General features: G+C 53.2%; 1 protein-coding gene across 2 annotated transcripts in view; it reads right to left on the bottom strand.

Moving 5' to 3' along the window:
- Positions 1-16,234, bottom strand: part of DENND1B (DENN domain containing 1B) — a 92,128-nt gene extending 75,894 nt beyond the window's left edge. Inside the window, exons 1-2 of one of the 2 annotated variants that reach the window (XM_070401290.1) lie at positions 16,179-16,234; positions 10,357-10,421 (exon numbers count right to left, since the gene is read on the bottom strand). In XM_070401290.1, the coding sequence (XP_070257391.1) occupies positions 10,357-10,421; positions 16,179-16,234 (121 nt within the window). Of the gene's footprint in view, positions 1-10,356; positions 10,422-12,902; positions 12,981-16,178 lie in introns of those variants that run through there. The other variant, XM_070401291.1, reaches the window with a different exon arrangement.
- Between the last annotated feature and the right edge of the window lie 8,944 nt (positions 16,235-25,178).

The raw sequence follows: 25,178 nt of genomic DNA, 5'->3' as shown, positions 1-25,178 counted from the left end.
CACACACACACACACACACACACACACAACACAGCCACGGTTATCAAAATCCTCTGAACAGGTCAAAGCGCCTTTTTAAAAATGCCCAGCCCAGCCCTGAATGGCAACGCTGTGGTATTTCCCCCCGACCGTCTGACCGTCCGACCGCAGGAAAGCACTGGCAAGTCCCGTCAGGGCTGGAGGTTACTGTCAGTCACGCGTGATGGGAAGAGAATTTAAACAGAAATGTGGTTCCCGGTACCATGTGCTGATCTGAAGCTCATACAAAGGGGAGTAGGTTATTTTTCCCTTCTAAGCCATGACTGCTCAATGCTACACCATTTGAGCACCGTATGCTGAGTAAGTAGACAACCCACCGCCTACATCTGAAGACGGTGGGACGGAGAAATAAGGCCAGATAAATAAATGGAGGACTTGGAATGATGGCATGAGGCAGCTCAAGTTCTCCTCCTACATTCACGAATAACCAAATACGTAACTGTTTGTTTTTGTAAATAATGGCCTAAACCCTTATAGACTTGCTCTGAACAATACTTAGACATTTGTATGTGAAGAAACCTGGAAAAAGATATTAATTGCTCATAGATTCAAATCAACAACATTCTCATTCTAGATCTAAAATCATTCTTATTTGCCCGGCCGGCGTGGCTCAGGGGTTGAGCGTCCACCTAGGTACCAGGTGGTCACGGTTCGATTCCCGGTCAGGGCACAGGCCCGGGTTGTGGGCGCGATCCCCAGGGTGGGGCGTGCAGGAGGCAGCCGATCCATGATTCTCTCTCATCATGGATGTTTGTCTCTCTCTCTCTCTTCCTCTCCGAAATCAATAAAAACATATTAAAAATAAATAAAATAATTCTTCTTTGAGTTTGACTTACAGCTACAAAACCCTTAAGGAAGTGAAATTCGTATTTTAAGATGTGTTACTTTAGATCCAGCCGCAAAGTGGCAGAGGCGAGCGTCTACCGACTACTTTACATAAATGCACACATTCAGAACAGACCAGCAGGCAATTTGGGAAACTTTGTCCGTTAGTTTCTCCTCTTGAAACGTATACAAGCAAGGGGTGCAAACGCATCTAGTATCATGGCCCCTCTGTGACCGTCTTCCCTGGGAACAATCATTCAGAAAATCAAACCACTCCGACTGTCAAATTATCTTGATCCTTCGGACCCTCAAGCCATAAAAGCAATCTAACCGAGAACTCCGGCCTTTCTAGATGTTTCCCCCCAGAATGATCTCACATTAGCTTCCCGCCCCAGAACAACGCAGGCTCTTTTGGCTCAGAGGTAAGTGAATCCCAGCTCAGGTAATGACCATGGAACGTCCAAGAACTTTAAACTCTTAATTCATAGCAGGTTAATGCAACACTTGGCTTCTTCCGGGCCCTTTAACGCAAAGACTTATTATCATAAAATGAAAACCTTCATCAATCGCCTGATCGAGTAATTCCGAGCCGATCGCGTGAGTCCAAACTTAACCCAACGGGGCTAATGGGTGCGAATTGAATTGAAAACACCTTGACAGAGAAAGCAATTTCTTTCCTTCGCACTCCTCTGAAGCTGTGGGTGACCGCGGTAATCGAACCATCAACAGCGAGGGGCCATCTGTCCCAGGGGCCGCTCATGAGAGTTCGTTTTTTTTGTGTTGTTGTTGTGTGTGTTTTTAATTTTAAATTAACAGCAACAACAAAAAAAGAAAGCCGCGCTGAACCACAGATGTTCAATCCTGATTAATCTATGACAAGAAACTTACAACTGAGAATCAATGTTTTGACGTTTTTCAGATACCAATCATTAAAAGCCAACACAAAAGTTTTTTACAAGTACCCGGGGGTGGGGGGTGGGGGGGGGGGGGGCGTTGGGAGGTGGAGAGGGGGAGTGAATGGGTTGCTTATAGAAAGATGGTCTTTCTTTTTTTTTTTTTTTTTTCAATATATTTTATTGGTTTTTTTACAGAGAGGAAGGGAGAGGGAGAGAGAGTTAGAAACATCAATGAGAGAGAAACATCGATCAGCTGCCTCCTGCACACCCCCTACTGGGGATATGCCCACAACCAAGGTACATGGCCCTGACCGGAATCGAACCCGGGACCCTTCAGTCCGCAGGCAGACGCTCCATCCACTGAGCCAAACCGGTTAGGGCAAAAGATGGTCTTTCATAGGAAATACTTTTTGGTCATCTGAGCTGTTCATCATATCTTAAAGCATCGGTTCTCAACCTGTGGGTCGCGACCCCTTTGGCGGTCGAATGACCCTCTCACAGGGGTCGCCTAAGACCATTCTGCATATCAGATATTTCCATGACGATTCATAACAGTAGCAGCATGACAGTTATGAAGTAGCCACGAAAATAATTTTATGGTTGGGTCACAACATGAGGAGCTGTATTGAAAGGGCCAGAAGGTTGAGAACCACTGTCCTAAAGCAATAGCTTTTCTTATGATTCCTTTTAGAAGGAGAACAGACAAGAGGCTAAATGAGCTCTCAGAGCCCTGGCTGGTTTGGCTCAGTGGATAGAGTTCGGATTGTGGACTGAAGGGTCCCTGGTTCGATTCCCGGTCAAGGGCACGTGCCCGGGTTGAAGGCTCGATCCCCCAGCAGGGAACGCGCAGGAGGCAGCCGATCCACGATTCTCTCTCATCATTTATGTTTCTATCTCTCTCTCCCTCTCCCTTCCTCTCTGAAATCAACAAAAATACATTTTTAAAAAATTAGCTCTCGGATTAGCATTGGAAACTGTTCATTGTGTCTATTCGTTCTGGAAGTATAAGATGAAATACAAAGGACTGCGTTTATATTCGCAGCACGCATTGCACGTAAGCTTTCAACGGAAAAAAACATTTACAAATGAAAATTGTGATTTTCATCGAGCATTCCCTTCTAATACGTCAATTTGTTAAGCATTGTCACTAATAAACACAAGAGTAGGTGTACAGTTGTTCGTATGGCAAATAATACAAGAATCACTACATAATCACACAAGAATAAACTGTGTTTCTCGTCCTCATGACTGTAAACCGAGTTATGCCCAGCCCTGTAGTTAGTATGAAACACTTGGAAACCAGTATTCTTGTTTTTTGGGGGGAGGGTTTTTTGTTATTGTTTTATAATGTCTTTTATTTTTAATTTTTTTTCATTGATTTCAGAGAGGAAGGAAAGGGAGAGAAAGATGGAAACATCCACGATGAGAGAGAATCATTGATCGGCTGCCTCCTGCACACCTCCTCCCGCACCCCGGGGGGACGGAGCCTGCACTCCGGGCATGTGCCCTTGACCGGAATAGAAGCTGGGACCCTTCAGTCCGCAGGCCTACGCTCTAGCCACTGAGCCAAACTGGCCAGGGCACAAACTACTATTTTTGAACACACGTCTTAGCTTCCTGTTTTTTCCGGAACGTGTCTAAACCTGGACACAGTGAACACAGTAATCATGATCAAACCGTGTTGCCCTTATTGTCAACTGTTATCCTGCAGGTACTCCTCCCCAAAACCACACATTTCACAGCAAAGCGACCACTCTGAGACACGGCTAGCCCCCTGGAGCAACTAGAACAAAATAAAAAGAGAGAACACACCATTTTCCTAACGAAGGAAATGAACCTCATCCATGGACTGTCATGATGAAACAGAAACCACCGCTTCCGTGGATATAAAAGAACAACAGTGACCAAGACCTTGAAAAAAATTCCTCTTCTAGACACCACATCCAGAAGAAACGCAACGACCAACAGGCATTTTAATTCGCAGGCCCCGGGGACTTCCGTGTCCCCGTGGCTGAAGGCACCCCCGCCCTCACGCCATCGGTTCTGTCCCAACCAATGCTTTCTGCACACATTCGTCCGTTACTTCCGATCCTCGGCGAGGTTAAACTTTTACCAGAGTTCAATGTGAAAGGGCTGCTTCAGGTGAACGCACGTTCCGTTTGAACGCTAAAGGCACCCGTCCTCCGTGGCATGTCTGCCACCGGACCGAGACGAAACGGTTTCTGAAATGACTAATTTCTGGACGCTTCCCCGGCTGCAGAGCACGCTCAGATGCACCAGACTGATAGCCCGGCGCTGCATTTCCAGATTCGACCGATAAGGGAGGAGGAAGTGAAAGAGGAAAGGGCCCTATCTGATCTTCACCGGTTCTGCCAACTCAGTGACAGAGCCTGTGGTTCATCGTCAACGTCCTTCTTTTAAAAAAAAAAAATTTTTTTTAAAGAAAGCACCCCTCGCTTGTGATGATAAAAATCTGCAGCCTTTCAGTGCTCTTGGCAAGAAAGCTTTTGAGCACGTTTTTATTAAAATCCGAAATACGGGTGTTGGAGATACAGCACTGCCTTTTCTTCACTTCGTTTATTTTTAATATATTTTTATTGATGTCAGAGAGGAGGGGAGAGGGAGAGATGGAAACATCCATGATGACAGAGAATCATGGATGGGCTGCCTCCTGCACGCCCCCTACTGGGGATCGAGCCTGCAAACCCGGGCCTGCACCCTGACGGGGACTCAGGCACCCCACCCCCCCAGGTAAAGGGAAGGGGGCGGGGTGCGACCATTCACCCGAAAAACCCAGAAGTCACCTTGGACGCCAGCGGCAAAAATAAAGAACAGGTGACCCACAGAAGTACCTACTGAGACAAGTTATAATCAAACTGTTAAAAAAAATACAGGGTGTCCCAAAAAAGAACGTACACACACTTCAACAGCAGAGAGCTCCATTTTTGCAAATGCAATGCCTGCTAATACACAAGGCCTTTATAATTATTCACAGCGTGTGTGTACATTTTTTGGGGGACACCCTACATAAACTCCACAGCATCTTTATCAAAATAATAACCAACAGATACTGAGTGTTGACATGAGATTTTTAAAATACGTATATTTTTTTATTTCAGAGAGGAAGGGAGAGGGAGAGAGAGATACAGAAACACCGATGATGAGAGAGAATCATGGACCGGCTGCCTCCTGCACGCCCCCCAACTGGGGATCGAGCCCGCAACCCGGGCATGTGCCCTTGACCGGGAGTCGAACCGTGACCTCCTGGTTCCTAGGTCGATGCTCAACCACTGAGCCACACCGGCTGGGCTGAAATGGGGTTAGGCTTTCACACCTGCAGGCGGGGCGGCTCGATGAAGGAGGATGTGCTGACCGAAGCTACATCGAAGGTCCAGCTGGACTCCAAGTTTTTCTACATGAAACAAAGGCAGCGCCTCTCACGGACACGGTTCTAAGGAGCCACGCTCGCCGCGGCCCCCGGCTGGCAGGTGGGAGAAAAGGAGAGTCTGGTTCAGGTCAGCGACCCGCGGATAAAGGAAACCCTTCTGGCCCGGGTGACCCTGATCCATCCAGTGTGTGCGGATGGACAGGGAGCCAGAGAGAGTGCTCGAACGCGCGCACCGCCAAAGCCAAACCCTGGTGACCACATTTCACTCACAGGTGTTGGTTTTTTTTTTTCCCACGTGGGGCGATATGCAAAGCGTCCTAAACCACTTCACGGCGACGTGTGATTCACCAAAGCCCTACTTTCTTCTAAATGTCAGGGTTCCCCTGGGTTTGGGGCTGTGTGGGTGGGTGCACACGGGTTTCAGGGCGGCCTCCAAAAAAAACATACATCTACCCCTAGCCGGTGTGGCTCAGTGGATAGAGCGTCGCCGGCCCGTGGCCTGGAGGGTCCTGAGTTCGATTCCGGTCAAGGGCATGCACCTCGGTTGCAGGTTCCCCGGCCCTGGTCCGGGTGCGTGCAGGAGGCAACCCATCGGTGTGTCTCTCTCACATCCATGTTTCTCTCTGTCTCTCCCTCTCCCTTCCACTCGCTCTAAAAATCAATGGGAGAAATACCCTCGGGTGAGGATGATCAATAACAACGACGACGTACATACACAGTGCAGGCCCCGGTGAGTCTGTGGTTCAGAGGAAAGGCGCGGGTCCTGAATGGGAAAGGCTGACGGAGGGCGTCCCGACCCAGCCCAGCCCGAGACCCACACGGTCCCACACGTCGAACGCCCCTGCTACAGTCACAGCGACTCACACCCCAGGTCGCTTCCGTGACCAGCAGCTCTCCGAAGTGACGGATCGGCGCTCCGTGCCCCGTGGCTGGGCACAGAGCCTCGTCCGATCACCTGGATCCACCCGGGACTCACTCCCCACGCGGGCCAGGCCGCGCTGAGCTCTTCCTTCCAGACGCAAAGGAGGAAGTGGGGCAGGCCCCTCAGGAGCTTCCCTGAAGCAGGGCCAACAGACACTCAGACACCGTCTCCGCCTGCATGTCCCACCCGCACATTCCGGCCGGGACACAGTGAGTGCCAAGTGCGGGTGCGCCCCGGGCCAACGGGACCCCTACAGGCGAGACGCACCCCGGAGAAGTGGGCTCGGAAACGCCTTTGTGCACGGGGCGTGGGGACGCGGGCTGGGTCAGGATCCGCTGGCCTCCGCTTCTGATGTCAGAAAAGGGACAGAGGGACCGGCTGGTGTGGCTCAGTGGTGGAGCATCAACCTAGGAACCAGGAGGTCACGGTTCGATTCCCGGTCAGGGCACATGCCAGGATTATGGGCTCGATCCCCAGTGTGGGGCGTGCAGAAGGCAGCCGATCCATAATTATTCTTCCTCATCATTGCTCGCTCTCTCTCTCTCTCTCTCTCTCCCTCTCCCTTCCTCTCTGAAATAAATAAAAACATTTTAAAAAATAATAAATAATAATAAATAGAGGGAGAGATCAACCAAAGGACTTATATGCAAGCATATAGGCCTAACCAATGGACACAGACAACAGGGGGGGGTGAGGGCATGAGTGGGGGGGGGGGGGTAGGGGGTAATGTGGGGATAAGGACACATATGTAATAACTTAATCAATTGAAATAAATAATAGCCCTAGCCGGTGTGGCTCAGTGGATAGAGCGTCGGCCTGTGGAGTGAGGGGTCCTGGGTTCGATTCCGGCCAAGGGCACATGCCTGGGTTGTGGGCTCCATCCCCAGTATGGGGGCCTGCAGGAGGCAGCCGATCGATGATTCTGTCTCATCATGGATGTTTCTCTCTCTCTCTCTCCCTCTCCCTTCCTCTCTGAAATCAATAAAGAAATATATATTTTAAAAAAATAAATAATAAATAAATAAATAATAATAAATACGTGTACCCCATGCAGCTCGTTCTCACAGATTGCCTCCCACGATCACAGAGCAGCCGGCCGTGAGCTCATGCAAGGTGAGGCGAGGCCACGGGCCCGGTGATTAAAACAACAGATCAGATCTGCTTGCCAAGCAACCCAGACGCAGGAGCCGGGCCCCGGGGCACGTTTCCTCGCTTCTCTGTGCTGCTCTGGCTTCTCCCCGTGCCAGATGGGAGGCGGGCGGCTCCTATCTCCTCCACGATCCGTCCAGGAAAGAAACACTCGCTTCGGAGAAGCCATCGCCAGAACACCGCCGGGGAAGCCGGCGGGCACGCGGGCCAGGGCCGCGGCGCTCTGTGCCACCCTTTCCCCCAAGTCCCACGCAATGTCTCTGACACGACACGCGCGTCCAAACGCGGATCCGAGGAAGGTGACCGAGTTCTGCGTCAACCACGACAGATCACTAACCAAAACCTGATTAACAATCACGCGTCTCCAAAGCGGTCTCCGACCTGAATTGCTGGGGATGTACGAAAGGATTTACAACGTCCCCATGAAGAAGGGGGCGAGGGAAGCCTGCCGAGTACCTTACGGTGACGCCCCCAACCTTCGCCAACACCCACCTGACCCCCGGCGTCCTATGTTCTACTGGATCCCGGGGCCATCAGAAACACAAACCGCTATTCCCAGACATGCAGAGAGCATTTTGATTGATTTCCCAACTTTGATTCCTTGCCAGGTGCTTAGGAAATCAGCGGGGATCGTCTTCCCACTCCCCCCTCCCGCCGCGACACCCACCACTGACTATTTTAGGGATGGTTGGGCCCCAGGGCAGCGTGGGTCCCTGGGATCCGAGGTGCTGGGGGATTCTGGGAAAGAAACTTCCTGGCCGGATCTCCCGTGACCTACTTTTACACTTCCTCTTCTGTGAAACGACCAGCAAGCTTCCTTATTATCCAAACGGATTTTGAATCTGGGCCCTAAAGCATCCTGATTCACACAGGTGGTTTTTCAGGTAAATTCCTACAGAAGTAGGGCCTCCAGACGCCTTTAACGTCCAGGGGTGGGGAACGTCCGGCCCCCGGGCCGTATCTGCCCCGGGAAAACATTTGGTCTGGCCCTGCCCAGGCCTTAGGGGTGAGTTCATTAAACATCTGACCGCCTTAGCTGGTGTGGCTCAGTGGATAGAGCGTCGGCCTGCGGACTGAAGGGTCCCGGGTTCAATTCCAGTCAAGGGCACATGCCCGGGTTGTGGACTCGATCCCCAGTGGGGGGCGTGCAGGAGGCAGCCGATCCGTGATTCTCTCTCATCATTGATGTTTCCATCTCTCTCTCCCTCTCCCTTCCTCTCTGACATCAATAAAAACCTATTTAAAAAAATACAAATGACGATGTTTCTAAAAAGCAGCAGTTTCCACAGCAACAGCCAAAGGGCAAGAAGAGAAGACCAAAGTGGGAAAAAGCAACTGGGCAGACCAGTTCCTAAAAGGTGGGCCAGGGCAGAGGGAGTGAGGTCGGAGTTGGCCGGGAAAGGTCACGGCCCGCCTGCCCCAGGCACGGAGCGCTCCCCGCGGGCCACCGGGCCCTTTCATCGCGATGACTTTAGCTGCATGCACTCATGACTATAAGCGGCTGTCCTCCATCAACAATAGGTTATAAGAGGCTGTACTCCCTCTCATCATTGAGGTTTCAAACTATGTTTAAAAAAAACTATTCATAGCCCTGACCAGTTTGGCTCAGTGGATAGAGCGTCGGCCTGCGGACTCAAGGGTCCCAGGTTCGATTCCGGTCAAGGGCATGTACCTTGGTTGCGGGCACATTCCCAGTAGGGGGTGTGCAGGAGGCAGCTGATCGATGCTTCTCTCTCATCGATGTTTCTAACTCCCTATCCCTCTCCCTTCCTCTCTGTAAAAAATCAATAAAATATATTATTTTTTAAAAACAACAAAAAACTACTCCTAGTTTTGCATTTCTGATGTCTGTCTGCAGACGCACAGAAATTAAAATGTACAAACCACGGCAGAAAGAGCGCTGCCATGGTCCCAGCCGGCCAGCGTGCAGCAGCCAGGGCCGGCCGAGCCGGACCGTGTGCGGCTTCAACTTCCTGCCCGACGTCGGCCACGCCCCTGTCGCCACAGCCGGGGTGGGCACCTCTATTTTAAGGTGTGCAGCTCCAAATTGCTTAAGAGCATAGAATTGCTTTTTTAAAAATAAAGGCATATAATTGCTTTAAAAAAAAAAAAGGCATATAATTGCTGGCCAGTTTCTGACACTAAGAGTGTCGGCCGCCTTTGCACCAAGAATAGAGGCCTCATCTCCCCAGATCCACGCCTAAGCATCAGGTGTTGAGGGTCCGAGCGCATCGCCAGGGAAATCACACCGGCCACACCCGTGAAAACATCACACAGGACACGCTGACAAAGAAAGAATCAGGAAGGTAACCCTCATTCTCACACACACACACACAACAAAAGTGGGGAAAACAAACAAAAATCACCCTGGCAAAGGGCTCTGTCTTTTCAGGAAATTGCACAGAACTGACAGCTGAAACCCTTCCCAGGCATGTCCCACGCCTGCTTCCCTTCCTCCCTCCCTCCTTCCCTCCCTCCCTTCCTCCCCCCACCAGGGCCGGGCAAGCGAGGTCATTCCAACAGAAGGGGCAATTCCAGGAACATCGGGAGGGAACGGGTGAGGCTCCCCCTGGACTGGCGGAGAATTGTCACTGGTGTTTGATCTACTTATTATTTTTTATATTTTTTTTATTGAGTTGAGAGAAAGAGGAAGAGAGAGACAGAAACATCCATGATGAGAGAGAATCACCGATCGGCTGCCTCCCGCACCCCCCGCCCCCACCAAGGTCGAGCCCCCAATCCAGGCAGGTGCCTTGACCAGGAATCGAGCCGTGACCTCCTGGTTCCTAGGTCGGTGCCCGACCACTGAGCCACACCGGCCGGGCCTCACTGGCGTTTTAAAAAGGAGCCACCTTTCCGAAGAGGACTGAAAGGAAGTGAAACGTGACCGCCCCACGGGACGGCCGCGCTGGAAGCTGTGTGTCTCCCACACCTGACACCGAAGCTGCACAGACAACATTCACGATTCCTGCCAGCGCAGGGCCGAGGCCCGCAGCGATTTCATTCCCAGCAACGAACGTGAGGCGACGGGAGGCGCAGAGGGTCACGCGGCGAGAACCCTCACGCGTCCCCCACGCGGACACGGACACTCGCTGGGACGGACTCGGCCATCTGAGGAATGGACAGAACGCACGTACCTTCGCCTTCAGAGGAGTGACATTTCACGTTCAATACCAGGTCAAAGGTTCTTTCTGGGTTTTCCCTAAACGGAAAAAAAAAAAAGAGCGTCATTATATTCCCATCCCGTGACATGCCTGACCATCTCCGTAAAGCCAATCTATCATGATAAAAGCATAATATGCTAATTAGACTGGATGTGCTTCCAGACCAGCGGTTCTGAACCTGTGGGTCGCGACCCCTTTGGCGGTCGAACGGCCCTTCCACAGGGGTCGCCTAAGACCATCCTGCAGATCAGATATTTCCATGACGATTCATCACAGTAGCAACATGACAGTGATGGAGTAGCAACGAAAATAATGTTATGGTTGGGTCACCACACGAGGAACTGTATTGAAAGGGCCAGAAGGTTGAGAACCACTGTTCCAGACGGCAGAGGGGGACGAGCCCCTGGCACGAATTTCGTGCACCGGACCTCTAGTATTCTCATCGCTTGGAAAAGGAACCGTGCGCTGGTCTCAGTCGGTGCCGTGGGACGACATGGCCGCAGCGCGTCGCAAATACAGTTTTGTTGTTGCCATTTTCCCACGTCAGCAACTGAGAGAGAGATGAGGCCCAGAAGGCCTGAGACGCTGGGCAAAACATTTCACCTCTGAGCTTTCCCCTATAAAGGGCCTAGTTCGCATCACAGTGCAATTGTGAGGATTAAGTAAATAAAATGGTGAGGATTAAGGAAATGGAATAGTACATCTGGAAGTACCTTATAAAGAATTAAGTGATGCCTCTATGAAAAGCATCATCTTGCCTGGGTGGTGTGGCTCAGTGGTTGAACACTGACCTAGGAACCATGAGGTTCGATTCCGGGTCAGGGCACATGCCTGGGTTGCAGGCTTGATCCCCAATGGGGGGCGTGCAGGAGGCAGCCCATCTATGATTCTCTCTCATCACTGATGTTTCTCTCTCTCTCTATTTCTCCCTCTCCCTTCCTCTCTGAAATCAATAAAAAATCTATTTTTAAATATAAAATGTTAATATATATTTTAAATATAAATTTTTAAACATATATATTTTTAATGCACCATCTTTATTGTATAGAATCTAAATGAAAGCCGCATGGTCCTACCCGTCCCCACCTTTCGTGCGCACAGAACAGGCCTCGCAATATTATGAACCGCCTGGCCCCGCCCGCCCCTGCCAGGCCACCATCAGCCACGGATCACGCTCCCTCAGTGACATGCGTGGCCCCTACTTTTCTTGACACGTAATTACTCGACTCGGGCACGTTCGAAGCAGCAGACCACACACACGGACGGCAAGGCCACCACCACCGGCCTCGCTTTCCGTCCATTATCTCGGGGGGAAGGACACACCTGCTTACTGGTTCCACTTTCCCACCAGGAGCTGGACAGGGGGGTGGGGGGGGGTGGAGAGGGGGGCGCTGCCTCGCTCAGACATCCCCTTCTACCAACTTCTCAGACACGCCACCGACTCATGGGCTTCGGTTCAAAACCTGAATTTGCAATCTAGGCAGACACTTTTTTTTTTTTTTTTTTTCAAAAAACAGGGTCCTGTTTTCACCTCTTACTGCCAGAAGATAAGAGATGCGCGTCTGATACCACAGTGGCCACGTGACCAAAGTGCTCAGATATATGTCAGGTTCCCCTGGCAAGGCCCCGGCCAGGAGGCCTTCGCGTCTGATCGGACCCCGCCGCTGGGCTCCCGGGTAAACACTCTTTTTCTCTTCAAATTTTATGGTCAGAGACGAGAAGCCAGAAACAGGAAGTGACCGGCCACATCCATTCATCTGCAAGCAGAGGCACAGTCCCTCGGCCGGGCCGCTGTGCACCGGTTCCAATGGTCACACTCCGGCCCGGTGACCTCATCCCGCACCATCTAGCCAAATGGCAAAAAGGGGATTTTTCCCATCACTCCCCCCAGTCCCTGCCCGCCGCCCAGGATGGCAGAAAATCCGTTTCAACTGCAGAATGTCCCTGATATCCCTGCCTGTGTCTCTTCGGGGCAGACCTGACATCTCCCAGCTACTGACACCTGTGACATTTACGAAACCTTTCCCAGCCGCACAAATACACTCGATGGTCATGGCTTTAAAGTCTGGGACAGGAGGGGGTGGCTAAAAAAAGGGGGGGGTGGAGAGAGAGAGAGAGAGAAACAAGAAGGAATCCTTTGCCAAGTAAGTTTAGGAATGGGGGGGGGAGAGAGAGAGAGAGAGAGAGAGAGAGAGAAGGAAACCAAATCCTGCATCCATGCAAGTCGCCTCTGACCTCCTGAAGGTCCCGGAGCGACCCCGGGGCTGCGGGGGGACCCGGCGCCTGCAAACCCTGCCCAAGTGGACGCCGGTTTGCAGGCGCCCTGGCCCGATCGCGGGGGGTGGGGGGGAGAGAGAAGGGGGCGCGCGTTCGCCCGCAGAAGTGGCGGGAGGAGGGGCACCCCCTGGGGAGGAGAAGACCCGCCGGGAGCCGCCGGGAAGGCGAGGTGGGGGGAGGGAGGGTGGCCGGATCGCGGGGACCCCGGGGCGAGGCCGGGCCCGGGCCTAGCGCGCACTCACCGCGTCCTGCTGTCCATGCTCACATGTCGCGGGCGCGCTCGGGGGGCGCGCGGGGCGGCGGCGGCGGCGCTCGGGGGGCCCGTGTCGCCGCGCGCGCCCGCCCGCCCGGCCGCGGCCTCTATGACAGCAGCGGGCGCCGCCCGTGTCCCCGCCGCCCTCCCGCCCGCGGCCTCGGTTCCTGCGCCGCCGCCGCCGCCGCCGCCGACCAGGAAGTGGGCGTGGCCTGCGGGAGGGGCGGGGCCGGGGGCGGGGCCGGGGCGCACCTGGCACCTGACCGCCCGCCCCCGCCCCCCGGCGCGTCCCCGCGCGACCTCCGAGCGAGCGGCGCCCCCAGGTCCTGCCCCGTCGGCGGCCTTGGGCGCACGGAGCGGGCTCCCCGCGGCGGAGGTCCCGTGCGCTGCGCCCCTCTCGCCCCCCGCGCGCCTTTGGGGGGCGCCCCCTCCACGGGGCGGGTCCCCACTTCACCCTTTAGGCCAAGCAGGTGCTTTGCTTGGAGCTGGAGGTGGACACCCTGGGAGGCCTCCCCTGGGCAGCCTGCCCCCCGCCCCCCACCGCGCCTCTGGCCAGGGGCTGGGGACCCCAGTGTGCAAGGCAGGGCGCCCCCTCCTCATTCACCCACGTGCACCTGCCAAGTAGGCCACCCAGGGCCCACGGGTGGGGGCGTCCCTGGGTGCACACGGCGACGGGGTGTCTTCGCAGGCCCGCCTGCACGCGCAGCGCCAGCAAGGACCGCGTTTTGTTACTATTTTCGTATTTTGGTTTTGCTTTTGAATGTGTTCAGGCCACTGCCTCTGCTTGTTTTTGTTGTTTCCAATTGATGTCAGAGAAGAAAGGAGAGGGGGAGAGAGAGAGAGAAACATCCATGAGGAGAGAGAATCATGGGTCGGCTGCCTCCTGCACGCCCCCTGCTGGGGATCAAGCCCACTACCCGGGCAGGTGCCGTTGGCCAGAATCGAACCCGGGACCCTTCCGTCCGCAGGCCGGCGCTCTATCCACTGAGCCACACCAGCCAGGGCGAGGACTACGCTTTGGACACACAGTGGCGGGTGCACGGGAGGCCTGGGGAGCCACGAGGCCAGAGGCCCGGGGACCAAAGACACAGCCAACATGTCAGAGCTGGGGCCAGAGGGGAGCGGGTGATGGCACGCAGGGGGCTTGAAATACGCCAGGTGATGGCCACTGACCCGCACTTTCTAGATGGAGAGGCAGCAAGCCAGCCAAGGGGGGGGGGGGGCATGACAGGCCCGTCTGGTGGCCAGTGAGGCCACCTCACAGGCCCCCCTCTCTGTTCTGTGCCTTCCTCCCCAGGCTCCGGGGAGAAGATACGAGGAAACATCTCCGGGAGAACCTTCCACGGCCTGTGCGGGGCCGGACACCCGTGCGGACACCTTCTGGAGGCTTCTCCCACCGGGGTGCCCACCCAGGACACCCAGCCGCTGTTTGTCACCGGGACAGGCCAGTTGCTTCTGACTCGATTCTCACAAAAGGTAGGAGGGGAGGAAGCGGAATGCGGTTTGCAAAAGGGTGAGTCATGACAGGTCCAAGCCCAAGGCCAAACCTCAGGAACTCACAGCAGAATTTAGGCCCAAGAACCTGAAAGGAAATTGGGTTACGCCCGCGTAGAATGTTCCTGCCCAAGGTGGGGGGTTCCTTGGGCAAGACAACCAGGTCAACCAGGTCTAGTACATTGCCAGGGACTTAATCGTCCACAATGCGGGTAGGACATCATGAGGGACTGGGGGAGGGGGGGGGAATGTATACATTAGCCTAACCTGTCGTCACACCCAGACATTTCGGCTTCTCGGTTCCTGCGCTGGTCGAATGGGAATAATGACTTGTCTGTCATGCGGACAGCGCCGTGTGCGAGTCAGAAAGGGCTGCCGATTTTATCTGATCTTTTCAGAAACGATTCTGTGGATTTCGGTTTCAGTTAGGCAAACGGCACCGCACACATTTTCCCCCCCAAATAATACTCCTTTCTACCCAAGGAGTTACCGTACTGCAGACACGTTCTGCGAACTGAAAAACCACTTCTGCTCCCAGGGTTACTAAACGGCTAGGACTTCTCCTTTCATTATAATGAATTCTCCTCCCCAAAGAAGGAACCCTACCTGGGATGCCTGCATGCGGAGTTTTCTTATCTGTGGTGCAGAAATGTTAATATATAGGTTTCTCCCACCCCTGTGCTGGGATGTGAGCGACAGTTATACCTCTGCAGAATCATGGTTATTTTTTAAAATTTATTTAAGTATTTGAAAGGAAAATACTATATATGCACACACCAAATCTATATATATGTGTATGTGTGTGTGTGTATACATATATATATATATATATATATATATATATATAGTTGATTTCAGAGAGGAAGGGAGAGGGACAGAGAGATAGAAACATCCATGATGAGAGAGAATCATGGGTCAGCTGCCTCCTGCACGCCCCACACGGAGGATCCAGCCCACAACCCAGGCATGTGGTGTGCCCTGACCAGGAATCGAACCCTGACCTCCTGGTTCATAGGTCAACACTCAACCACTGAGCCACGCCGGCTGGGCCCAAACAAATCTATTTAAACCAGCTGTTGAAGCTGACCATACACAAGAGATTCCTTTATCTATTCTGGTATGACTGAGATAAAAGGGACACACCCATGTACGGACACAATTTGCCTGATTTGTTACAGATTACCAAAAAAGAGAATTCTGTAGACACTGATCTTGGGGACATGTCTATTTAATCAGGGGTGGGGAACCTTTATTCCGCCAAAGTCCATTTGCATATCTATAATATCAGTCCTGGGCCATACAAAATTATCCACTTAAAATTAGCCTGGCCCGGCCAATGAGGTTCAGTCACTGAGCGTCCACCTATGAGGTCACAGTTCAATTCCAGGTCAGGGCACATGCCCAGGTTTCGGGCTCCATCCCCAGTAGGGGGCGTGCAGGAGGCAGCCGATCCATGTTTCCCTCTCACATGGATGTTTCTCTCTCTCTCTCTCTCTCTCTCTCTAAAATTCAATAAAACCTGTTCAAAAAGGTCGTCTTCCAGTTTGAAGACAAAGGGGCTGAGATCCCCTCACCATCTTTCTCCCCTGAATATATCCAACTCTTTCTAAAATTCAAGGGGAAAGTAATGTCTGTGTCTTTGGCTGCTAAACTTTCAGTGAGAAAGGACAGCGCAGTTCTCAAAGACAACCCAGCCGCGATGTCCTGTCCCCGCACCCCCCACCACCTTTCCAGGTGACTTGCCCCAAAACTAAGGAATCAAAGCTCTTACCTCTGACCGACATCTCCTGGTCGGCCTTGCTCCTTGCTCCCCAACCTGCCAGACATCGGGAAGCTTAAGACAGTCCTGAGTTAAGCAAAACGGCCAGAAGCAGCGTAGCACTCACGGACTGTATCGGAGAAGTCCGGTTCTCTTCCCGGACACCCTGAGGAGGCTCACCTGGGCGCCAGGAACAGGGCGGAGTGTGTGTGTGTGTCCCCTGTGTCACCGCCTGGGACAGAACCTCCCAACCCCACCCACCAGACACTCCCGTAAATTAAAAACATCTCCACGGTAGGCTACCTCGGCTCACACCCATCCATCCTCTCCGGAGAGTGAGTCATCACGTCCAATTCGCAGTGACGTCAGAATGTATTGGAGGGATGCCTGGCTGGTGTGGCTCAGTGGAGCCTGCAACCCAGGTATGTGCCCTTGACCGGAATCGAACCCGGGACCCTTCAGGCCGCAGGCCCACGCTCTATCCACTGAGCCACACCGGCCAGGGTGGAAGGAAGGTTTTTGAATCCAGTGGCCTGCTGTGGAGGTAGAAACAGCCGACCCCAGCCAGCCAGCTGGCAAAGCCAGGCTGTGAGCACAGAGAAGAGGAAAAAGGCTCAGTGTTTGTGTCGCTCTGTCACCCATGCACACAGGCCTCACGTACAAACCAGAAAGACAGGCCTGGCCTCGTTGGCATGCCTTTTCATAGCCGCGATGTTGTCAAGCTCTTTACGATCGCGTTTTATAAGCTGGGTTTCTGTCGTCCGTGACGTATGGATTAGTAGGTGAAACAGGTTACCATACCTGGCAAAGCAGGAAGCTAGTTCTCTAGGGATATCTTATCCCAAGAATGCACCCCGCCCCCCCGCCCCGTGTGTGCCACAGGCCCTAGGAAACGGGTCAGCCTGTGAAATTCTACTGAGACATCAAAGCCATTATCTTCATAAAGCCCATAAGTCAGTCTCTCTCTCTCTCTCTCTCTCTCTCTCTCTCTCTCTCTCTCTCTGTCTTTGTCGCTCAACAAATGTGAGCAAGACTCAAGTGGGTCCCTGTTTCAATTCCAATGATTTATTGTCATATGGCCTCTCCCTAGTTGATGTGCTTAAAATATCCAAATTACAATCGTGTTAGATATTTCTGTAATCATCCCTTTCTTCAAAAATCCTTTGTAGCCCAGCCGTCATGGCTCAGTGGTTGAGCGTCAACTGATGAACCAGGAGGTTACGGTTCGAGTCCCGGTCAGGCACATGCCTGGGTTGTGGGCTCCATCCCCAGTGGGGGGCGTGCAGGAGGCAGCTGATCCATGATTCTCTCTCATCATGATGTTTCTCTCTCGCTCCCTCTCCCTTCCTCTCTGAAATCAATAAAAACATATTTTTTTTAAAAAAAGACACTCACTGAACCCACATAGGCAGCAACTGGGGTGCTGTTCAGTCAGGGACCCAGAGGCACCAAAAAAGTCCCAGGAAGCAAAACCTGTGCCCTTACTGCCCAGCGCGGCTCAAGTCATTGAAACTGCTCAGAATTTCGACATTATGCTTCTGTTTGGAGGTTCAGGGCTAGTCACGGCGGTGCTCCCCTGTCAAATGACCGAGCAGGAGGGGACCCCAATTGCACACCCAGGAAGAGGGGCGTGGGCAGGAGGGAGAGTGCCCCGTCATGTTGGTGCCTGAGGCCAGCAAGTCGCCGCCTTTTCTGAGAGTCCGGGGAACCTACTGCAAGGAGGAGTTGGGGGGCAGGTACACCCCGAGTTCCTTCTCCTTCCTTCCTTCCTTCCACCTCCTGCTGCGGGACCCAGGGTTCGAGTCCCCCACAAAGCCCGCCGGCCCAGAGGCTGAGCTGGTGCGGCCCGTCCACGTGGCTCCCCGGGGGCAGACAGCAGAGAGGAAGGCGGACGCGTGGTCTGAAGGAGCCACACGGACACTCAGCCCCTGGTGCCTTTTGTGTTTGCGACATGTTCCACGCCCTCTGACCCCTTCCAAGCAGACCAGCTAGCAGTCCTAAACTCGGAGCAAGAACACGGGAGCAGGAGCCATCCCCCCGCCCCCCATGACTTCCTGGGCTCCCTCCTCTGGCCCTCGGCATCGAGGTGGGCGTGGAGGGGGAACATGAAAAGGAGGAACACCGCGGTGCGTGCTGACTCACAGGCTGCTCCTGCCAGGCCGTCCTGGGTGAGGGGAGGCCGTCCTTCCTCTTTCCTCCGCAGCCCTGCCTCCCACACACTCCATCTGACTCACCTAGAGCACCCCGGCCAGACGCCCGGCTGCCCGCGGCTCTCCGCGCTTCCTCTCCTCCTGGGTGACAATGAGACAATGAGACTGTGTCCCCAGGCCGGCCTCCAGCCCTCAGTCTCCCTCTCTCTTCCATGGAAATGCTTCTCTCTGTGATGTTCCTGGAGCTGAAAGCATGACGCCACTCTTTCCTTCCAACTGTCACCTCACAAGGAAGGAAGGGGGGCAGGAGGGAGGCTGTCATTGAAACAGAGAAGGTGCCCTAGCTGTTGGCTCAGTGGATAGAGCGTCGGCCTGCGGATCAAAGGGTCCCCGCGGTCGATTCCAGTCAAGGGCACAGGCCCGGGTTGCAGGCTGGATCCCCAGTGGGGGGCGTGCAGGAGGCAGCCGGTCCATGATTCTCTCCCATCATGGATGTTTCTCTCTCTCCCTCTTCCTTCCTCTCTCAGATCAACAAAAATACATTTAAATATGTAATATATTGAAAAAACATGTATAATTAGCATAAAGAGTCAGAAATGAAAAGAGAAAGAGAATAGACAAAAAAACTAGACTGTCAAGCCAGGAGCTGCAGCCTGTGAACGAGAGAACCAAGAGGCAGAGAGAAGGTACCATCAAAGGAAGAGCAAGAGGAGGTTTCCTGGAACGAAAGGACCTGGTTCAGAGGTTCAGAGCTGAGAGGGCCCCTCCCAAGCTGCGGAACGGAAAGAGATGCGTGCCACGTTGTCGGGGTGATTCGGAACACCCGGGTTACCGTGAAGAGACTGGAAGCTTTCAGGGATCAACAGACAAACAAAGACAGACAGACAAAATCAAACCACGTAAAACAGACAGGATCCTCCCGCCGGCGTCCCCGGAAGTTGGAAGACCATGGGGGAAAAATTCCAAGGAAATGATTCCCAATCTAAAATTCCATACTCAAAAAGGCAAATCCAGAGATGTCAGGCAACGCCTAATGTTTAGACTGTGGTAGCTATCCTATCTAATAAAAGCCTGATATGCTAAGTGTCCGACCGTTCGACCAGTCGCTATGACGTGCACTGACCACCAGGGCGGCAGACGCTCCAACCGGGAGGATAGCTTGCTGCTGGGGTCTGGCCGATCAGGACTGGGCGAGACGGGCTGGACACGCCCTGGAGACTTCCCTCGGTCCCTCCCCGGCCCCAATCGTGCACCGGTGGGGTCCCTCGGCCTGGCCTGCGGGGATCGGGCTGCAACTGGCTCTCTGACATCCCCTGAGGGGTCCTGGATTGTGAGAGGGTGCAGACCAGACCAAGGGACCCCACCGGTGCAAGAATCCGTGCACCGGGCCTCTAGTTACAAGATAAAACAGCTCAAGGAGAAGGGCAGCAAAAACTATCCCTCCTCTAGGTCCCAAAAGATGAAGACTGTGGTGATCCAAACTCAGGAATGAGAGACTAGAGAGAGCTTTGACCTTCAGGACAGGGACCCAGGCAGCTCCAGGTATCGCACGGGGGAGGAGTCAGGGTAGCCACATCCAGCTCCTCCTCTGGTCTCTGGTAAGGGATTCCCATGGACCAAACCCCGCAAGAAGCCAGAGGATGGAGGTGCTTATGGATTTAACCCGATGAAGCCCAGCCTCCCACAGCAGACAGCAGGGCAGGGTGGGGGAGGGCGGGGAGTGGTGTGAGGGGCAAATGGAAGAGTTCAGAATCCTGAGAACTGACCCCAGTTAGGCAGTAGCTTCCACTGTGTGCGTCATGAACACAAGTCTTTTTTTAAAAAAAAATTATCATTATTTTATTGATTTCAGAGAGGAAGGGAGATAGAAACATCAACGATGAGAGAGAATCGTGGATCGGCTGCCTCCTGCACCCCCCACACTGGGGATGGAGCCCACAACCCGGGCATGTGCCCTTGACCGGAATCGAACCTGGGACCCTTCAGTCCGCAGGCCGGCGCTCTATCCACTGAGCCAACCCAGCCAGGGCGTGAACACAAGTCTCAATGCAGAGTTTCTCTCCTAAGGAGCCGGGTCCCTCTACGGGAACGTTCTCCGAGGGGTATCCAGGCAGGGGCGGGTGTAAGGGAGCCTGAGTCTAGCTTTTCAGTTCCCACTCAAGTTGTGAAAGTGAATGAAATTAAATCTACTTCTTTATGACCCCACCCCCCCCTGCAACCCTCCCCCGCAAAAGATAGTTGGTTTGATTTTAAAAGGAAGTGAGTTGTCCGAAGGCATTTTCTTTGTCATCTTCTGCCCTTGACAAGCAGGCTGCAGCCCAGTTACAAGGGCCCTGAGGGGGTGGGGAGAGAGGGAGGATGGGAGGTGCTGACCCATAAGGACTTACGGACACAGGGAGGCAGCTCTGGCCAGGGGACCGTTAGATGGTGAATGTGGAGTCTTGAGGGTCATTCAAGGGTTTCGTTGAGGCCAGGGGACACTGAGGTCACCCCAAAAGCTCTCCGAAGACCCAGGGGGCCATTAGCTCCTGTTTGAGCTGGGGAGACTCTTTGCAGACAGAGGTGAGAAACCACACAGAGGAAACCACCCCTCAGCCCGCCCACGGGCCACCACTGGTGTCTTTGTTCCCTAGCAACGTGCCCTAGCAACAGGGGACTTTTACTGCTGTGTCCGCAGCTGGAAATCAGCCCTGGGTTGGTCAGTGTGTCTCCCAACCTTCCCCTTTATTGAATTGGGACATTCTCCTCTCTCTCTCACTCTCTCTCTCTCTCTCTCTCTTTCTCTTTCTCTTGCTCACTCTTTTTTTTTAATATATTTTTACTGATTTCAGAGAGGAAGGGAGAGGGAGAGATATATTGGTTTCGGCCCGATTCCCCACTGGCCAGGCTGAGGGACCCCACCTGCTGGAAGGACCCCACTCACTCCGCAGACACCCTTCGAACCCTGGTGCCGACCCAGGTGCAGCCGGCTGGGGAGGGACTGCGGGAGGTTGGCTCCAGGGCGTGTCCGGCCCATCGTGCCCAGTCGAGCCCCGCCGGCCACCTTCTAATTAGTTTCCTTTCCATGTGCACGAATCCGTGCACCGGGCCTCCAGTACATTTATAATTCTTTACCACTTTTGGCCTCGCGCGTTCCTCCTTCGGCGACCCTGACACCCGAGAGGTGGGGCCAGGAGTAAGCAGAGCCTGTGAGTGTCGCCATCGTGGGCTCTGAATGAAGCCAACTGCCAAGTCGGGCAGGATCTGGTCGTTCGATCGAGACCCCGAATGTCTCCTTTTAACCGATCAATTTTACATTCTGTAACCTTTGTTTGGACCCAGTTCTCCAACCGGTACAATTTTTTGAGTCTCGATTCTACTTTCCATCCTGTGAAGTGACTCCTTCCAGGTTCTGATCTGATGGACTTTTGATTGATCAGAATTTGCATTTTCATTTAAACACACAGACACACACACACACACACACACACACACATGCACACGCACAACAAAATGACACCTCACCCAAGGATTGTATTTTCATGGAGATTTCCGCCGAAGCATTGTCGGCCACTCTAAATGAACAGGAACGAAACGAAGCGCTCTTTTTCCGATTTTTCTATTTCGACTTTATTTTCCCCTCTTTCTCCAGGGGCTGCTGTTTTCTTCCCAACCCCACCCCCGTCTTCATTGGGCCGTTTCCCCTCAGCGCTCCACTGTTCCCTGAAACCACGGCCAGCCGGAGCCACACAGCTGTAGTGCTGGCTTCACATCTGACTAATAATGCTTCCCTCCGGAAGCGGCTTCCTTCTTTACTTTGTTTTGGTTTCTTTTTTAAAATATATTTTTATTCATTTCAGAGAGGAAGGGAGAGGGAGAGAGAGATAGAAACATCCATGATGAGAGAGAATCACGGATCGGCTGCCTCCTGCACGCCCCACACTGGGGATGGAGCCCGCAACCTGGGCCTGTGCCCTGACCGGGAATCGAACCCTGACCTCCTGGATCCTAGGTCAACGCTCAACCACAGCCATGACGGCCGGGCTGATTTGGTTCCTTAATTTTACAGGTGACTGCCGTAACACAAGATATCCTAAATCTCTCAATTATTTTCTTAAATATAGTTTTATGGGTTTCAGAGAGGAAGGGAGAGGGAAAGAGAGATGGAAACATCCATGAGGAGAGAGAATCATGGATGGGCTGCCTCCTGCACGCCCCCTACTGGGAATCGAGTGCAACCCCGTATGTGCCCTGACCGGGAATCGAACCCTGACCTCCTGGTTCATAGGTTGATGCTCAACCACTGAGCCACACTGTCCGGGCATTCATTTCATTTCTCCTGTGGCTAAATCCTGATACTTCCACAAAGCCCCCTGAGGGAGGGGCAGGGTATCCATGTCTTGTGCAACCTTCGAAAAGCCTGCTCTATATATCAGGCGTCTAGGGCCTCAGGGAAAACATTCCACACGGCGCTATAAATAGGTCTGCTTCCTGCAGGCGATGAGTGAGTGGCGGCCAGGCCTGAGGACACTGGGACCCGAGCTCCTGCTGGGAGCAGAGGTCCCTCCTGTTCATCTCTAGTCCTAGTGGGGGAGCAGGTGGGTTAGTCCAGACTCTGCAGCCACACTGGGTGCCTGGGGCAGCCCTGGCTCTGTCACCCCATGCGCTGAGGGCCCCTGGGCAATACGTCTGCTTCGTCTCCTCCGCTGTGAAGTCAGGGTAATGATCATGGTGAATAGTACCTGTTTCATTTTATTTTACTTTAAATATATTTATATTGATTTCAGAGAGGAAGGGAGAGGGAGAGAGAGAGAGAGAGAAACATCCATGATGAGAGAGAGTCATGGGCCGGCTGCCTCCTGCACGCCCCACACTGGGGATCGAGCCCACAACCCAGGCCTGTGCCCTGACTGGGAATCGAACCCTGACCTCCTGGTTCATAGGTCGGTGCTCAACCACTGAGCCACACCGGCCGGGCAATGGAACCTGTTGTGTAGGTAGGTTGTATTAAATACGTGAGTACACATGGAGTGTACAGCTGCCAAGTGTTCGCTACTATTATCATGATGCTGTTTTGTTGTTGTTTTATTATTATTATTATTATTATTATTATTATTAGAGTTGGGTACAGAGAGGCAACTGTGGTTATCATGAGAGGAAATGCAACAGAGTGGAAAGAGAATAGAGCCTGGCCAGAGTGACTCACAGGTTGAGCATCGACCTATGAACCAAGAGCTCGCCGTTCAATTCCCGGTCAGAGCACATGCCCAGGTTGTGGGTTCGATCCCAGTGGGGGTCCTGCAGGAGGCAGCCAGTCAATGATTCTCTCTCCTCATGGATGTTTCTATCTCTCCCTCTCCCTTCTTCTCTAAAGCCAATAAAAATCTTCCTTAAAAAAGGAAAAAAGAGGATGGAGTGTGAATGCAGCTACCAGCAGGCCCGCGTCCGGAAGGCCTTACTTCTCCCACGTTCTGGTCTCCGGTCTGTTTTCTAACCTGTGCCATGAAGGTGACAGGACATGCAGGACTCGTGGCAAAGCCCACGAGAGGGTCCTGGCGACCGGAGCTGACGCGATTGCGGTTGGATTCCCCATGACCTCCTTACACGGACATGGGCCGTTATCTCTTATTTGCCACCAGGACGGAAAGGCACCCTGCCCCTTACAGATGGGGGGGCCATCACCCTGAGGGACTCTCCATTTTTCAGACCAAGAGGTGAAGCTAGTGTTTCGTAAAATAGATGCAAAACACTCACTTTGCCAAGCGAGGGATCACGAAATAGCTCATCTCCAGGGGCAGCGCTGTGGTTTGGAAGGTGGAGGGCGTCGGAAGGGCGGGCCCTGGGCGTGTCCGGGTTTCAGGCTGAACTGTCAGATGCCAAGCCTGGGTGTGGGAGAACGCACCCTTTCATTCCCCTAAGCCCCGCAGAAGCGGCTGCGAACCCCATGCTTTGCAGAATTCCCGCTTTCTTCCCGACATCTGGCCATCCCAGGCTCAACGACACGCACCGACATGAAACCAGAGATTCTAGGGCAGTGATGGTGAACCTTCTGAGCTCGGCGTGCCAGCATTTTGAAAAACCCTAACTTCACTCTGGTGCCGTGTCACCTATAGAAATTTTTTTATCTTGGCAACCATAGTAAAACAAAGACTTGTATTTTTGATATTTATTTTATATATTTAAATGCCGTTTAACAAAGAAAAATCAACCCAAAAAATGAGTTCGCGTGTCACCTCTGACACGTGTGTCATAGGTTCGCCATCACTAGTCTAGGGTCTGTTTCATCATGTGCACCTTCTCCGGCTTCTCCCCTTTAAATTCCACACGAGCCCCAGTGCACGTGGCGTCATTGTCTTACTCTTCGAGGGTTTGTTTGTCTGTTTGTTTCCTCTTTGACTGCAGCTGCCAAGGTTTTTACTCCATTTCCTCCGAGGGACCATGAGAAAAGCTCTTCTCTCCTTTGCCTGGGACCCGAGAGAATAAACAGAGTTTCCGGGAGGTTGCCAGGGGTGGGATAGGTCTACACGGGGAACAATCCGGGTCTTTTCTGCTTGGAAAGACTCAATTCCGAGACCACAGCCCTGGCAGGTTACACATAAAACCCCCTGACCCCACACCCAGCCCCCTGTCTGCTGAGCTCTCTCTCTCTTTAAAAAAAAAAAAAAATTTATATATATAATTGATTTCAGAGAGGAAAGGAGAGGGAGAGAGATAGACACATCATTGAAGAGAGAGAATCATTGATCGGCTGCCTCCTGCACACCCCCCATGGGGGATTGAGCCTGCAACCCAGGCATGTGCCCTGACCGCGACTCGAACCATGGCCTCCCTGAGAACAGTGGACTAAAGCTGAGTTGAATCCAGCCCGGCCGGTGTGGCTCAG

Source organism: Myotis yumanensis, unplaced genomic scaffold (assembly GCF_028538775.1).
Source record: "Myotis yumanensis isolate MYYU_CA2020_CCGP unplaced genomic scaffold, mMyoYum1.0.hap1 SCAF_22, whole genome shotgun sequence".
NCBI lineage: Eukaryota > Metazoa > Chordata > Mammalia > Chiroptera > Vespertilionidae > Myotis > Myotis yumanensis.
Note: the sequence above shows the minus strand (reverse complement) of the source record. Positions and strands in the feature narration are given on the sequence as shown.